Source organism: Mauremys mutica, chromosome 10, assembly GCF_020497125.1.
Source record: "Mauremys mutica isolate MM-2020 ecotype Southern chromosome 10, ASM2049712v1, whole genome shotgun sequence".
Classification (NCBI taxonomy): domain Eukaryota; kingdom Metazoa; phylum Chordata; order Testudines; family Geoemydidae; genus Mauremys; species Mauremys mutica.
The window spans coordinates 38,792,090-38,807,107 of NC_059081.1; the positions used below are offsets into that span (position 1 = coordinate 38,792,090).

The following is a 15,018-nucleotide window of genomic DNA, read 5'->3' on the forward strand; positions in this document are numbered from 1 at the left end:
GTTAGCCTATCTCAAATTTTGATGCCAATGGATCCAAACTAGAGGGGTTAGTCAGCCATTGTGGTAAATTGCAGGGAAATTATTATTTTTTTAATTGAATATTTTCAAATTAAAAACACTACATTGCCGAGGTCTTCACATAGTGTTTGAAAAACATTTTTTAGCTCTCAGCTAGGACTCATACTGAAATAAGAATTCTAATTCCTCAGCTTCTGGCAACCATTTCCACTCTTGTTTCCATGGGAATGGATACCAGCTTAGTGAAAACAGGGTAAGTTTTTACATAGCCCTTAAATCTTGGAGTTAATTTATATTCATTTATAATCAACAGAATAAAAATTCCATGAAGACACTTCAGTAGTCAGAATTCCACAGATTTTGTTCCTGCTATTGAGCTTTACGCTCTGAACTATGTAGGAAATACATTTCCTTGGATTTAGACAGGAGAAGAGCAAAAAAGTCATTTAGGGTATGTTTCCGCTGCATCTGGAAGTGAGCCTCCCAGCCTGGTCCACAGACTTGTGCTAGCGCTCTAAAAATAGCGGTGTAGACCATGCTTACTTACATGTGTTGATAATAGCTTTTCTAAAACAGCCTTTCCCCCATCATAAACTGGGGCTGCTGACTGTATATATATGTAGAGGTATGTAACTTTAAAGAGAGAATGCAGGAGTTTTTGTGACTTATACACCTCTACCCCAATATAACGCTGTCCTCGGGAGCCAAAAAATCTTGCCACGTTATAGGTGAAACCATGTTATATCGAATTTGCTTTGATCCGCCAGAGTGCGCAGCCCCGCCCCCCAGAGCTCTGCTTTACCTCGTTATAGCCAAAATCGTGTTATATCGGGTCGCATTATATCAGGGTAGAGGTGTATTACTCTAATAAATTTCTCAAATCTCACGTCCTATATGTTGACAACAGGTTTAAGTCATATTGCTGCTAATGTGTATAAGCAAATGGCACTGAAGTGGTGCCTTTCTTCCTCTCCCTCTTGTTGTTTACAATATTCTGTCTTACATTTCCTATATGGTGTGTGTAAAACCCTTATACTCACACACAGGACCCTATTTTCTCTTCTTCTTACATGGGGGCTCTGCTGAAATGCACTGAATAGTCTGTGGTTGGAAAGATGCCTATAGCTTACTATCTGGATGGCAAAGATTTTCCTGATGAATGATGGCAGATCTGTGAATTGGGACGCCTTCCATTTCTTTCCTTTCCCCTTCCCAAAAAACATATGTAAAGTTCTTTTTAAAATAACTGTAAAAGTCTATTTATTAACTGGTCAACTTGAGATTTTGTTTTTTCATAAGACTTTCAAAATTGTGGACTATGAAGATGAGCTGGATTTGTTATCCGTTGTGGCAGTTACTCAGATAGGAGCTGATGGGAAAGCTCACCTTGACTTGCACTGTAATGAACATGGGATTCTACTTAAGAGTATTCCATTAGTGGAATCTTGGGATGTGGTGAGTATAATCCACTGAATTCAGTTTACAGTAACACTCCCCGGTATCCACTTAACACACCGCTTTGCGTCCAAGTAACTGTTTTGTTCAAATTTTCGAGTCAGATGTATAATACAGATCCCACTGGCAATTCCCATGTACAGTATCTGTGGCAAAAATTACCCAGTTGAACTTCCAAGTATTCTGTGATACAGTAGTTAATTTATCTGAAAATCTCCATAATCTTAATTCAGGATCTCTCTCAATGTGTATCAATTGCATTGAAAAAAGTATCTTTTGACAATTATAAAATGCTTATCAACCTAAGCCTTGATCCCGCATACACTTGTGTGTGCGCTTAACTTTACAACCCTTGAACAGTCCGACTGATGGCAGTGGAACTTCTCATGTGCACAAAATTAAGTATGGGCCTAAGTCTATGGGAATTTAGGTATTTAGACACTTAATTCCCATTGATTTTAATGGGAATTAGGTTCCTAAATACTTTTGAAATTCTGGACCATGGTTTCTAAACACTGTCCTTGCTTTATCTGAAAGACCAATTATCCATATATATGCTTTTTGTCATGTGTACTAGGAAAGTGAAGTTTTCTGCTGTAATTTTTTAATCAGTTCTAGGGAAGTCATATTTACATGGTACTTACACCAGCCTCTGGGAAATGAAGCTGTCATTCAAAATTATTTTCTCATTGCAGACTTACAATCACGAAGTTTACTTTGATAGAGACATTGTGTTACATATAGAACAAAAGCCTAACAGGATCTTCATCTGTTATCTTTACCAAATGGTCTGTGATAGTGCAGAGGAAGATGAACATTCAAGCCTTGAAAAAGTGGAGAGAGTTTTTTGTAAAAAAGGGGAGAGAATTTTTGAATGTTTTTAAGAGAGAAAGACTTCTGCATAGACTTCACTCTACACAATATCCATGGACTTTGTCTCTTTGGACTAGTCAAATATTATGTTTCAACCACTGTGTGTTAAAATGTATATTTTGAGCTTAAGTATTTGTATTACTGTCAGGGTTTTTTAATTTCTCTTTTGCATATAAAGATAGTTGTATGTATTTTTATAGACCACAATTTAACTTCATTTATTTACCTTTTACTTTTGCTACTGATTATGATATTGTAACACAAATAATGATCAGATTTGTTGCCCTTTTCCACCAACCAATCTGATTGAAATACTAGGTATCAGGCACAAGGCCTTGAACTTACTGACATCCATACTATTCCATATTCTCTTTTAGTTATGCTTGGATCTTACATTGTAACTTTCTTTTAATTAGTCTATATTAAAGTTTTTTAGGATAAAATTATATATAGAATAATGTGGTTGACAGCTCCAGGGCCTCCGCTACCACTGGCAAAACATACTTGTATTGATACTATCTAATATTGGAATCCATATATCACCTTTTTAATTCAATTTTAAAGAGTCATTGCTTAGGGACATTAATTGTGTATATTAAAATAGAAGATTTAAACAATATGAATCTGAACCCAACAAATATTTAAACATTCAAAATACAACTGCACCTTGCAGTACCTAGGCTGTTTCGGTGGATATTTTGTATTTTATTATCCAATATAAAACAGGTCCAGAAAGACAGTGCTTATGTTACATGTAGAAGTAGTTCAGGGTCTTTTGAATGTGAAAGTAGTTGAGACCGCCTACAGATCCAGGATGAGGGCTGTGGTTGACAAATCCACTACTCAGGCACAGTGGAACTGCCAAACACAAGGACAAAGCTCCTCTGCAGGAGACAGGGTTTTCCTCAAGGTCTGGTCCCATGCTGTGGAACGAATTCCCACAGGAAGTAAGGACCACCATAAACCTGACCACCTTTCACTCCACGTGCAAGGCATGCTTCAACTTGTCTTCTCTTATATAAACACACAGCATCTTGTAGATATTTTAAACAAAATCTACCAAACAAAAACACTACACCACACACACAATTCTGTCCTGAGGAGAGAATAAGAGGATGAATCGCATGTGACAGATGTTTGTTACATCATTTAATGCACTACTTGAAGGTGCTAAGATACTACAGTGATGAATGCAGTATAAGAACCTACATAGAATAGAATTTTAATCAATAATAACTGGGATCTATTCTGAAATAGTAGCGGTATCAATATAGACATAGCAATCCTGCCAGATGTTAAATTATCTTAATAGATGCCAATGGGAAGTAATAAGTAAGAGTCATTAGTGAGACCTGGAAAAATGTCACATGGGCTGAAGAAAAGAAAAACTAAAGATATTTCGTAGGCAGTAGACCAATCTCCAAGTACCCAAAAAACTTACATCTCTGCCAGGGCAGTTAAGAGTTACACAAAGAGGGTTTAAAAAACCCAAAATGTAAGTCTCTTTCCCCTTATTGGTTTTAGAGTTGATTAACAATAGACTATTTGATCATCAAAAGGGCACCGTACATATTGCATTACTCTTCTGTGACACAGAGGCCCCATGCAACCCTGAACAACTAGCTATGGCAGGAAGCAATAAAGGCAGTGTTGTGGAAAAATTGACCACACCGTTGATTTTGGGTCAGACACAGCCTTGAGGCTCCTTTATTAGAATACAAATATGCATATAGGGAAGGTCAGCGTGGCCCCACGCACGGGGTCAGCTGCCTTGTCTTTAACAGATTTTCACCAAACTTATAAAGGCTAAAACCACAAAGCATAATTACACATCACACACATTATACTTTATTAACTCCTTATTTGGCATACTTTCTTACTTTAGCGAGCCTGTCACTGCCCCTCACCATCTAGGGTTTTTCCTGTTATTGTCCCAAATGTGGTTTTCATTGGTAGTCTGCCTGCCTTTGGACCCCTGCTTGCGGTTACTTCTGCAAAAGATCTTGCTAGACTCTGCGTATTACAGCTGGGCACCTTAGGGCCGCTTGGTTCCTCTTTTCTGCTTTACTTCCTGGTGCCCTTTATACAGACAAACACATTTTGCAGAAGTATTAAACCCATTGCTTATATATGCTAGTAGGGCAAGGGGTTAAGGCCTACAAATTACGCCAAGCAGCAACGGGGGGGTTAAGGTGCGCTTAAAATTCTGGGCCTATAAGCGGGGTGGGGGGATATTTTCCCTATCAGCAGAGACGCACAGGAACTTCCTCAGAGTGCCAACTGGGCAGAGCTGGTATTGAATCTGTCTCCCTGGCAATCTTATGGCAGATCTGCAGAGTTATCTAAAAAAACCCCACTCAACCTTTTCTTGACACTTTTTTTCACTTTTTGTTTTCCAAATTGGTGTTTTGTGATCATTACGTGTGGTCAAAGCACTTCTCTGAATGAGAAATTTCTATTTCCAATTGTAAAGTCTTCATTAGCCTATTGTACATTGTACAGTGGAGTCAGCTGTTGATCTGTTGATGTTTGCATGGGTTTGTGACGCTTTACAAAGACTGTGTACAGGGACAGGAACTATTGTCAATTAACAACAAGTAAGCAGAACATTTGCACTTCTATTTATCAATTTAGATCAATTTATAGTTCCAGAAATGTTCTTGTGATCTAACAGTATCCGAATGCCAAAGGGCAAGGGGATCACTGGTATCTGGTAGTGAGTTTCAACTGCCCTGATCAGTTGAATGTACCCCAATTCACAGATGTGATAACTTGTAAGTAAAAGGTGGCAGATACGATATCAATAGAGCGCTAATAACATACTGATCATTAATATTATTGTGTGGTGTACAGAGGACAAATTCAAAATTTCAAACATATTGAAAGTTATGTTATTAAAGTCTGTCTGCCAACAGACAAAGTAAGGTGGTTTTGCCACCTTGAAGATATTTCCAAGGTACATTGAGAGAATATTGGCCTGCAGTTTACATAGATGATAAAACAGGACCATCAAGACAACAGGGGAGAAGGCTGCAGGAAACATCAATTTGCAATTTAGCAAACACCAGTGGGTGGGTAAGAAACCAGCAAGGAACTTTCACCAGCAGACTCTATGTCACCTTCCTGACACCTTGAATGAAATTTACGTTGTGGGGAGTAATCTTCAGAAGAATCTATTTCAAAGGTTCACTGGACTATACAGGAACGGGACAAAGAACCCCAAGTTTTATTTCATCTAAGATGACAAAGGAACTGAGCACTTAGGACTTTGTAGGAGATATTGACCAGAGGGGTTAGTCAGCCATCTTGCTGGAAGGTAGAAAGATGAGACTCTTCCCTTGAACCAAGACTGTAGTTTTGTTAAGTCAGTCTCTAAAAAGTGTTTTTCGCTTTTATTTGCTTGTATCCATTTCCAACTCTATCCTTTATATTTGAACTCACTTAAAATCTCTTTTTGTTAATAAACTTGTTTTACTTTTAATAAACCAACCCAGTTCTGTGTATGATTTAAAGTGACTGTTTACTCTGGTTAATGTGGCAAGCTGCTGGGTGTTGTATCTTTAAAGGAACAAACAAATATTGAGTGAGAGCTGCATAAGACACAGACACTCACTGCATACTTATACGCTGGTTGGGAGCATCCAGATGAGGGAACTACAACAGCAAAGTATTTTAAGGCACTCAGGGTTACAGGGCAAGTAGCGACAACCCCCCACTGGTATGGATTGCACCCTAGAATATCACATTCATCCAGTACTGTTTTATTAAAACATGTTCTGTCATAAAATTTGCTTTCATATAACTTCACTTTAATACATACAATGGTAGAATTATATCAAATCAGACTAAAACAAGGCAGACTCGTTCAGAGTATATGATAGAAGCACACTGACATGGAGAGTACTCTTCTCTTCCTCTCCCCCTCCCTCAGTGTTCACCTGAGCAGAAGACTGGCACAGAGCAGCCCTTATGCTCACCTATGCTACATAACTAGCAGTAGTAGTCATGAAGCTCCCAGCTCACATGTGGCCTGGGAAAATGGGCAATGTCAGGGCACAACACCCCTGAGTGTTCATGTAAAGCTGTCTCCTAGTCACACGTGAGGGGATATACACAGAAAGTAGCCATGGTTGCAGTGATGTACTTTGGGTCTTTGTCATTTTGCTTCAATAGGCATTTCTACTGCCCCTTCAGTATCCCAAAAGCACACTGGACCACCAATTTGACATGACGGAGGCAGTCGTCAAATTACCAGTTGTTAATATCCTCATAATTTTCCTCAGAGTAACAAAGGGAGTGCAAGGTCCTTGTTAATCACAGCTGACACAGCAGCAGCACTGATATCTCTGGTGTGTAATGAAAAGGTATTCTTGCATATCCCTTCCTGTACAAGCTTGAATGATTCAATATAATATTCTAGCACCATGAACCTTGCCAAGCCGTCCAGTGTTTGCATCCATGAAATACCATCTGTAGTCAACCACAGCCTGCCTGATCAATGAGAAGTAAGACTCAGTTGTAGAATTCTGAATCTGATTAGGGTAACAAAGAATTGGAAAATGAGTTCCCTGAATGATTCCAGTACAGTTTGGGAAGCTTCAGCATTGTTCAAAACCATCCATTATTTCAAGATCACTCGTAACCTTGATCACACAAGTCTACAGCATTTACTTCATTGCATTCCAGTCCAATGTGATCTTCTACATGCCAAGGAGTATTAGTATGTGTTGAGGGCTAGTTCCCAGATGCCTATGACATCTCTCTTGTCATCAGGGACAACAGCTGTCAAATGTGTTGTTTTATGGTGTAAGCTAAGCCTTTGTAAGGAATGTCAACCACAGATGTCTCAGCTAGTCACTGTCAGTCCAGGAGTCATAACATTGTCCCTCCAGTGGATAGAGCCTGATCTGGCTCAGAGTCTGCACTCCTCGCAATTCAGTTCAGCATATAGGTGAACCCAAATCTGTACATATCCCTTTGTACTCTTTTCAGGTACCACCTCAGAATGCTCTGGATATTGTTACCATTTCTGCTCTGCTCTTCCTCCAGTATGTCATGCATCAAAATTCAGAAGTTGGAAGATGCAACTATCAGCAGTGACAAAAAGGTCTCTGATACCAAGTGGCAACTGTGACTGCCTTGGAAGAAGATTATGGGCTTTATGTAAGAAATTGTATAATCCTAGGTAGAAAGAAGGAGTGTTGCTGAATTACACATAGGCCATGGTACTGACAGCAGCTGATAGGGCATTATGAGAGAGATGCCCAGAAAGTCCTAGCATGAACTGCTAAAGAGAGGTGGGTGTGGACATAAAAGTACAGTTGTGATAGAAGAAAACATGCTATTTTCACAGACCAACTGTGTCACTCACAACACAACTGGTTAAGGTGACCAATCCCATAACTGGTAACCTACAATCCTAGCTGTAGTCTGGGTGAGATCCACTGGAGGATTAGAGCCTATAAATATTTATAATCCCCAATCCACCAATGAAATCTGATTGCATGTGCTTCTGCACCTGTGCAGAATCCCAGTTAAATCCAAACAAACTTTCATTTTAAAGAAAAAAAACTAGCCTTTATGGCTGCAAAAATAACCTTATATGTGAATCAAATGTAAACGGGTAAAGTCCTGTGTATGGACAGCCCCAATTAATTTCAGGTTAGATTCTGAAACACAATATACAGCCACCAGAGAAAGGTGACATGTACTGAGCCACTGTCATCGAGCCCAGTTTTGGCCTGCATTCAGTCCTGGTCTATTTTCATTTCCAGCAGACTCAATATAAAAAGCACTAAAGCACTTCTTTGGTTGCTGCTGTTGGTGAGCCCAAACTGCTGTGCAATCTCAAACTGAAGTGAAGTCTGAATAGATATATGAAATCAGGCCACATCTGGCCTGTGGACCAGGAATTTGATAACCATATACCAGCATGTGACTGTGGAGCAGTTACCTTTCTCTCAGTTGTAACCAGTGTAAAATAGATACTTGGAAATCACTTATATTAACTGAATTATTCAATATGCTAAACAGTAAGAAATATGAGTAAAGTGGAAAAATTCCGAGGATTTCCATATGGTTCCGATTGCAAGAAAAAAAACAACACATTTGATATCCACATGCTCAGCATAATTGTTTCTTTCAACATCAAAGCATGGCACTGGCACAAGGAAGAAGGAAGGAAATACCTTTGAAAATTGTGTGTAGCTTTCCAATGCATTTGAAATAAAGCGGAATATTTTATTATTTTTTTCAGGGTTGCTCATTTGAAACTAAAATCTGCATTTTCTTTCCAGGCAGCAGTTCGATGGTTTAAGATCTGGAAAGCTGTGGGTTTAGCCCAACAAGAATTGCCTGGACTTACAAAGAGTGAAATGCTAAGCATCCTTAATTCCTACTGATTTCAGTGTGAGCTATGGGTGTTCAGCATCTCACAGGACCGGGCCCTTACTTCTATCATTCTATGAGATTTTCAAATAAAATTCAGACCTTCAAGAATTAGAACAAGGATTGATGCGCAGCCATATTGACAGAGATGTCTGCACTGCCACTCTTTGTGCTATATGGATAAATATGTGACTTTCACAAGCTCTACATTCAATTACATTTGTTTTTAAAGTCAACTTTAATATAATACTCAAGATCATTAAAACATATATCACAAGAATAAAACTCACAGCATATTACTCACTCACCACTATGCCTCTCAACCTTGCAGTGCTATGAATCACAAATATTGTATAGCATTTTGTTAGTCCATCCTTGCTATCTTTATCCTTTCTATTAACAGCCTCTTTCTTTATTCATCCCCATTCTCCTTCATCCCTCTTCCTGTTCATAAGTAAAATGCTGCTTATGTGACTTTAATTTATCTGTAATACACTCCCATTACAAACAAAATAATGCCATATTCATGACTGCAATATCTTCAGTTATCTTTCCTGCATATGCTGAATCCTTTTTTTCCTATATCCATTAGATTAAGAGGCCATGAGAAATTACATTTTTGATTCAATATATTAACTATCTTATTATCAAATCTATGTGCTTGTTTTCCTTTTGAGAAAAATCTCCATATATCATCCTAAATTCCATGGACCTCTTTTTACATGCAAACTGTGTCACTGTCTTTGGTACAACAGTCTGCATGTTGCTATTCTCTGCAGTAGTTGAAGAAAGTATGCCAAAATAGACTTGGGGAACAATTTTCAAAAGCATCTAAGTGACTTAGTAGTCTAAATCTAGCACAAGAAAGTAAACACTGAGGCTTTGAAATTGTCTCTTATCCACATTAATTTGTATTCCAAATACTTTTAAAAGATAGTCTTATAAAGAATTATACCCTAATATTTACTTATGCGGATGTGCAGGTATTTAAAAAGGGAAACTTTTTTGTAATTATATTTCACCTTCAAATTCATCCAGACATGGTCACTTGAAACTGCCCAGCTCCTGGTTTTAGCATATACCCAATCATGATTTTAGCAAATATTTCTATTTTGTCACAAAGTAATGTCCCATGTAGCCATCAGGAGGGCCCACCAGAATATGGCTACCAACCTTTTGATATGCGTTATTTAAAGAGAAGCAATCTTTTGGAACAGTAAAATTTCTTGCTTTGCACAATAAGGAAACAAGCCCTTGGCTGCAACCCCTCCCCCCCACCCCAAACCCCCACAACCATTATACATTCTTCCAGCCCAATAAATGTGGGTAGTGAAGCAGTCAAAAGAACTGAGCTTCTTGGTACAGCTTTTGCATAGACATCATAGTTACCAACATGTGAAAATGTTTGTCAGTAACAACTCACCTCATAGGCTGAGGGTACCAAATCAGCTAGAGATCCTGTGCATACTCTGGTGAATTTTAGGCCATTTTCTTCTTAGTAGGGAGGGCTGAAAAAAGTAACTGGTAGGAGGACCCTAAAATTCACCAGAATTATCCTTCCACCAGTCCCAGGCCCCTGGCTTACTTGTGGAGTTTTCTCTTGAGAAAAATATTGCTCACCATCTGCCCCCCAACTTACCTTTTCTCTTCATCTGTCTAATTGCAGGCTCACCAGGCAGTCCTCAGTGTGGGCTGCCTCTCATCCTCATCAGAAACAAGGTGGAGAGGACAGATGGGAAGTGGCTAAAACCAGAGGCAGTCAGTAGAGGTAACAGAACTCCAGCTACCAGCCTGTCTACCTACTTCCACTGTGTGTTCATGTGCACATACATACATACCCTAATCCCTATTCACAAACACATAGTTGCCAAGCTTTGTGCAGCTCCATGTGTGAAATGTATGCAATTTTTTTGTCTAATTTGCATGTCTGCAAATAAACTTCAGTTTACAGTCAACAAACCTTGTTCCAGGCAATGGTGGAGGTCAGGCAAGGAGCTGCAATAAAACTCATCTGCTATGGTTGGAATAGGTGGGGGCTGGAAAGTGTCTGCAGTGTTAGGGTACCAGAGATGGGTGGTGGAGGGTGCCTAGGGGGTAGTTGGCTGCTGAGTGGAGTGGGAGACTTGGGAGGCGGGGGGAGAACTGCATAGCTGCCAACTTTTGCACAGGATAAATGTATATAGGACCATAAACTTCATCTGAATGTCAATATGCCCTGCCCCAGTCAGCGGAAGGGGTCAGACATGGAGCTGCACACACACCTTGGTATGAGTGGCTGGCAGGTGGATGGATGCTGAGGTGTGTGTGGGGAGCAGGCGGGTGCTGCATGAGGGCTGTCAAGTAGCTAGGGCTGCGGGAAAGCTGGGTGGGCAGTGGCTGAAGGCAGCTGGGGTTGTGGAGGTGTCTGGGTGGAGGAGGGAGTAGCTACAGGGAAATACAGGGAGATGCTGAGTGGCAAGAGGCTGGGCACAGCGGGAGTGTGTGGGGCTGGCTGGGGGAGTCCTTGGGAAAACTGGGCGGTAGCTGGTGTTCTGCGGGTAGTGGGATTACTGGAGGAGAGGCTGGGCTTGTGACACCTGCGGGGAACACAGGCCCAGTACTGGCTCCCCGCCTCCCCTCACTTCCCCTGCTGCCTCCACAGCAGCTGCAGCTGGTGCCACTTGCCTGCTCCTCCCGCTTGTTGCCTCGCTCAGACCCAGCAGGGGGAGCAGCCTAACTCAGCAGATACCACGGCGCCCTCTGGTGGGCTTGACCTGAATCGCAGGGGATTCCTGCAGCTCAGCTGTGCAGGACATACTGCCTGGGCCGCGGGACTGCGCCTGTCTGTGAGTATCCCAGAGAGGAGAGACATTTGGCAGACCTGAAGGTGAATGTTTAGGGGCTTCTTGAGGGCAAGATGGTCAATTCTCGCTTAAATCAATGCGAATTGAGGGCATTCAGCACTTTGCAGGATTGGACTCATTGAGCAGAATCTGGCCCAGAGTAATTGTATGTTATTGTTTGCTGTCTATTTAATCATTTTTTACACAGGTTCATTTGCGTTTCATTATTTGAAACTAACAAGCACTATGAGCTATGTAACATTTTACAACGATTTATAATTTAATCGGACATCCGAAAATGTCAGAAATAAATATACTGTAAAAACACTACTTTGGGAAAATAACTCTCTACCAGAGATCCCCCCCAAAATACTAATTACAGATGGGCTGCACAAAGAGCTTGTAAATGTGACTCATTTGTTTTCAAGACTCCAACATTAATTTAAAAAAAAGAAATCTCATGATTTTAAGCCACTCATGATTTTTGAGGGAGGTCTGACATGATTTTATTATGGATTGGGGTTTGCAATACATAATATTACTGTATTATAATTATTTGTGTTGCCATAGCACCTAAAAGCTCTCCTCATAGGCACACTGTGCTAGGCACTTATGTGAATTAATTTCCTTTTGCATGTGTCTCTCTGATTATACAGTATAGAATATACATTGTGTAAAAAAATTATGGGCATAAATTTGGGATGACCTGCATTTCCAATGAGCAACAGTTTGTGATCATGGTTTGTGCAATTTGTGCAAGTTTATTCATGAGTAAATTCATCCCAAACATATGCTAATAAAAGCCTTATGCCACACTAAACCTTACCACAGCATTACTCACTTTAATTACAACTGTTCCTCAAACTTTTGAAAGTGTAGTGCTCCTTCAGAAAAATAAAATTGCATCCTCCTTCAACCCTGCCATATGTTGTCAAAGACCTACCCATATTTTAGAATTTCAATAAAATTAAACTGTAATTTAAAATATTTTCTTAAATGTTTATTCAAAGAATGATGTATATTTAATATTGGATGGTAAGAAATGTTTGAATAGATGTTATTTCATTATTTATAACTGAAATAAAATATTATTTCTCAACTTTATAATAGTATTTAAGTGACATATAGTTGCTATTGCTAAGTGGCAATTTTAATTTCCTCCAAGAAAATATCTCACATCCATAAGCTCCACTGGGGCCTTCAGGTTTGGCCTCCCTTTAGCAGGACTCAGATATCCCACTGGGCTTTTGGGCCTGTCTCTTTCTCGATTGGGGAAAAAAAGTAAGTGGACATATCTCCCAAGTGCACCCATTGGTGGCACAAAAATGAGCACAGGTTGTGTAGGTCTTCACACTTTCCTATATGCTTTAAGCCAGGGGTCGGCAGCCTTTCAGAAGTGGTGTGCCGAGTCTTCATTTATTCACTCTAATTTAAGGTTTCACGTGCCAGTCATACATTTTAACATTTTTATAAGGCCTCTTTCTATAAATCTATAATATATAACTAAACTATTGTGGTATGTAAAGTAAATAAGGTTTTTAAAATGTTTAAGAAGCTTCATTTAAAATTAAATAAAAATGCAGAGCCCCCCAGACCGGTGGCCAGGACCCAGGCAGTGTGAGTGCCACTGAAAATCAGCTCGTGTGCTGCCTTTGGCACGCGTGCCATAGGTTGCCTACCCCTGCTTTAAGCAGTGAAATAATTAACATTTAAAGTATCATTGTCATCTGAGTTAGCATCCACTGAATTGATGGGGCAATTCATACCTCAGAACTATTGTTTCAGGCCCCCTCTGACATCAGGAAGGAAGAAAGAACATTGTGTCCCACCGGAGGGTTTGCTTGCTGCTTCTCTGATGCTCTACCGCTCCCCTCGTTTCTGAATCCTCCTCTGTAATGAAAAGCTCTAGTGCATACCACTGCTGTTGCTCAGAGCTTTCCCAAGCGGCACCAGTAGAGTGAAAATGATTTAATTCTTGTCATGCTCACTGTTCCCATAGTACACCCAATAAAAACTGGAAAGGCACTGGTCAATTCTTGTTTGAGGAGGCTTGGGAAAGCAACGAGGAGACACAGAAACACAGAAGACGACTGCCGAATTAGGAGGATAACTTTATATAGATTTACATTCTGTTCATATTTGGAAGGGTATTTTCACAGCCCCAGAAGCTAGAAGTTTAATTTTTTTTTTAAATTAAAACTTAGATTTTTTCAGAAATTAATGGCACTTAAACAGAACTGCCTGCTCACTGCCAGTGAATGAGTAAGTGGAGTTTTCAAGTCCTGCTCATAGTAACTGAAGAAAGCCATCTTGGACCTCCAGCTGGAGATACTGGAGGAGGCTAAGCGATCACACGCTGCTATTGAGATGTTGGAGCAGAAGGAGCACATGGTGGCCAACTACATTGCACACCGCCTGGCCATGCATGAGTATAACCATGCATGGCAGCATGAGAAGAGCCAGCAGCAGGTGGCCATGTTCAAGCGGTTGCTGGCCATTATGGCTAGCAGAAACCAGAGCAACATGGGCTGACACCTGCCCTGGAAGAGATGCATCCTCATCCTTCAGCTACTCCTCCTATATACCATGATCTGCAGCCCATGATCTCAGGGTGGGGTTTCAGCCAGAGTATGGAAGGAAATAGATCCTTTGTATCCACTATTAGACTGTAAAACATTAAAAGCATCAGCACAAATGTGAAATAAATTATTGATTTGTTCAATCTCTTGTTTTGTCTGATCTGTTAAACAGGGGTACTTATCCTATTCCTACATAGCTTTATCTAGGTATCACCACCACACCAATTACTCAGTGACATAAGGGTCTCCTATTTTGGAAAGCAGTAAAGATTCACCCCCTGCCAGTCTCTAGGGGCACTTCTGGCAGGGCAGGGGCTAGGTGGAGAAGAAAGGATCAGGCCCAAGGAAGTGGACCCTCCTTTACAATACAGTAGCAGTAATGTTCATTGGACAGGCGAGGTCATTAACAACACCCTACATGAAAATTCAGCAGATATTCTCTATCAAGCTTCAATTACACAGTTGTAGTAATCTGGTCAGACTCTATCATTTCCCCTTTCCTCCATGTGTCCTTCCAAGCCCAGGAGGCCTGAACACAAGGCATCCCTTATTTCCCTAGCTCTCCTGCACCCGCCCCCAGTTGGCACATATTCTGGCTGCTTTAATCTAGCTAGCTCAGATACTGATAGCAATGAAACTGCAGCAGCTTCAGCAGTGACTGTACAACCCTGCCTGGAATGCTCAGTAATTATTGGGGCAGCTAGGCCACACGGAAGCCTGTGCTGCCACAGCTTAATTAATACCAGTACCCAAACTAGACAAATTAAAGCTAGCTTGGGTATGTCTACACACACAGCAATCACACCCCATCATTGCAGTGTTGTAGGCATATCCTTAAGTATGTCTATACTGCACACTAAGCCTGGGCTCTGACTCAGGTTTGA

The 15,018-nt window shown here is 40.4% G+C and overlaps 1 protein-coding gene across 6 annotated transcripts in view; it reads left to right on the forward strand.

The window, feature by feature from the left end:
* Positions 1-14,238, forward strand: part of DCAF17 (DDB1 and CUL4 associated factor 17) — a 50,115-nt gene extending 35,877 nt beyond the window's left edge. For 4 of the 6 annotated variants that reach the window (XM_045031641.1, XM_045031639.1, XM_045031640.1 and 1 more), the window contains 2 exons: positions 1,318-1,473; positions 2,169-5,831. In XM_045031641.1, the coding sequence (XP_044887576.1) occupies positions 1,318-1,473; positions 2,169-2,357 (345 nt within the window). In that variant the 3' untranslated portion in view covers positions 2,358-5,831. Of the gene's footprint in view, positions 1-1,317; positions 1,474-2,168; positions 5,832-10,399; positions 10,670-13,340 lie in introns of those variants that run through there. The other 2 variants (XM_045031643.1, XM_045031642.1) reach the window with 2 other exon arrangements.
* Positions 14,239-15,018: the final 780 nt, after the last annotated feature.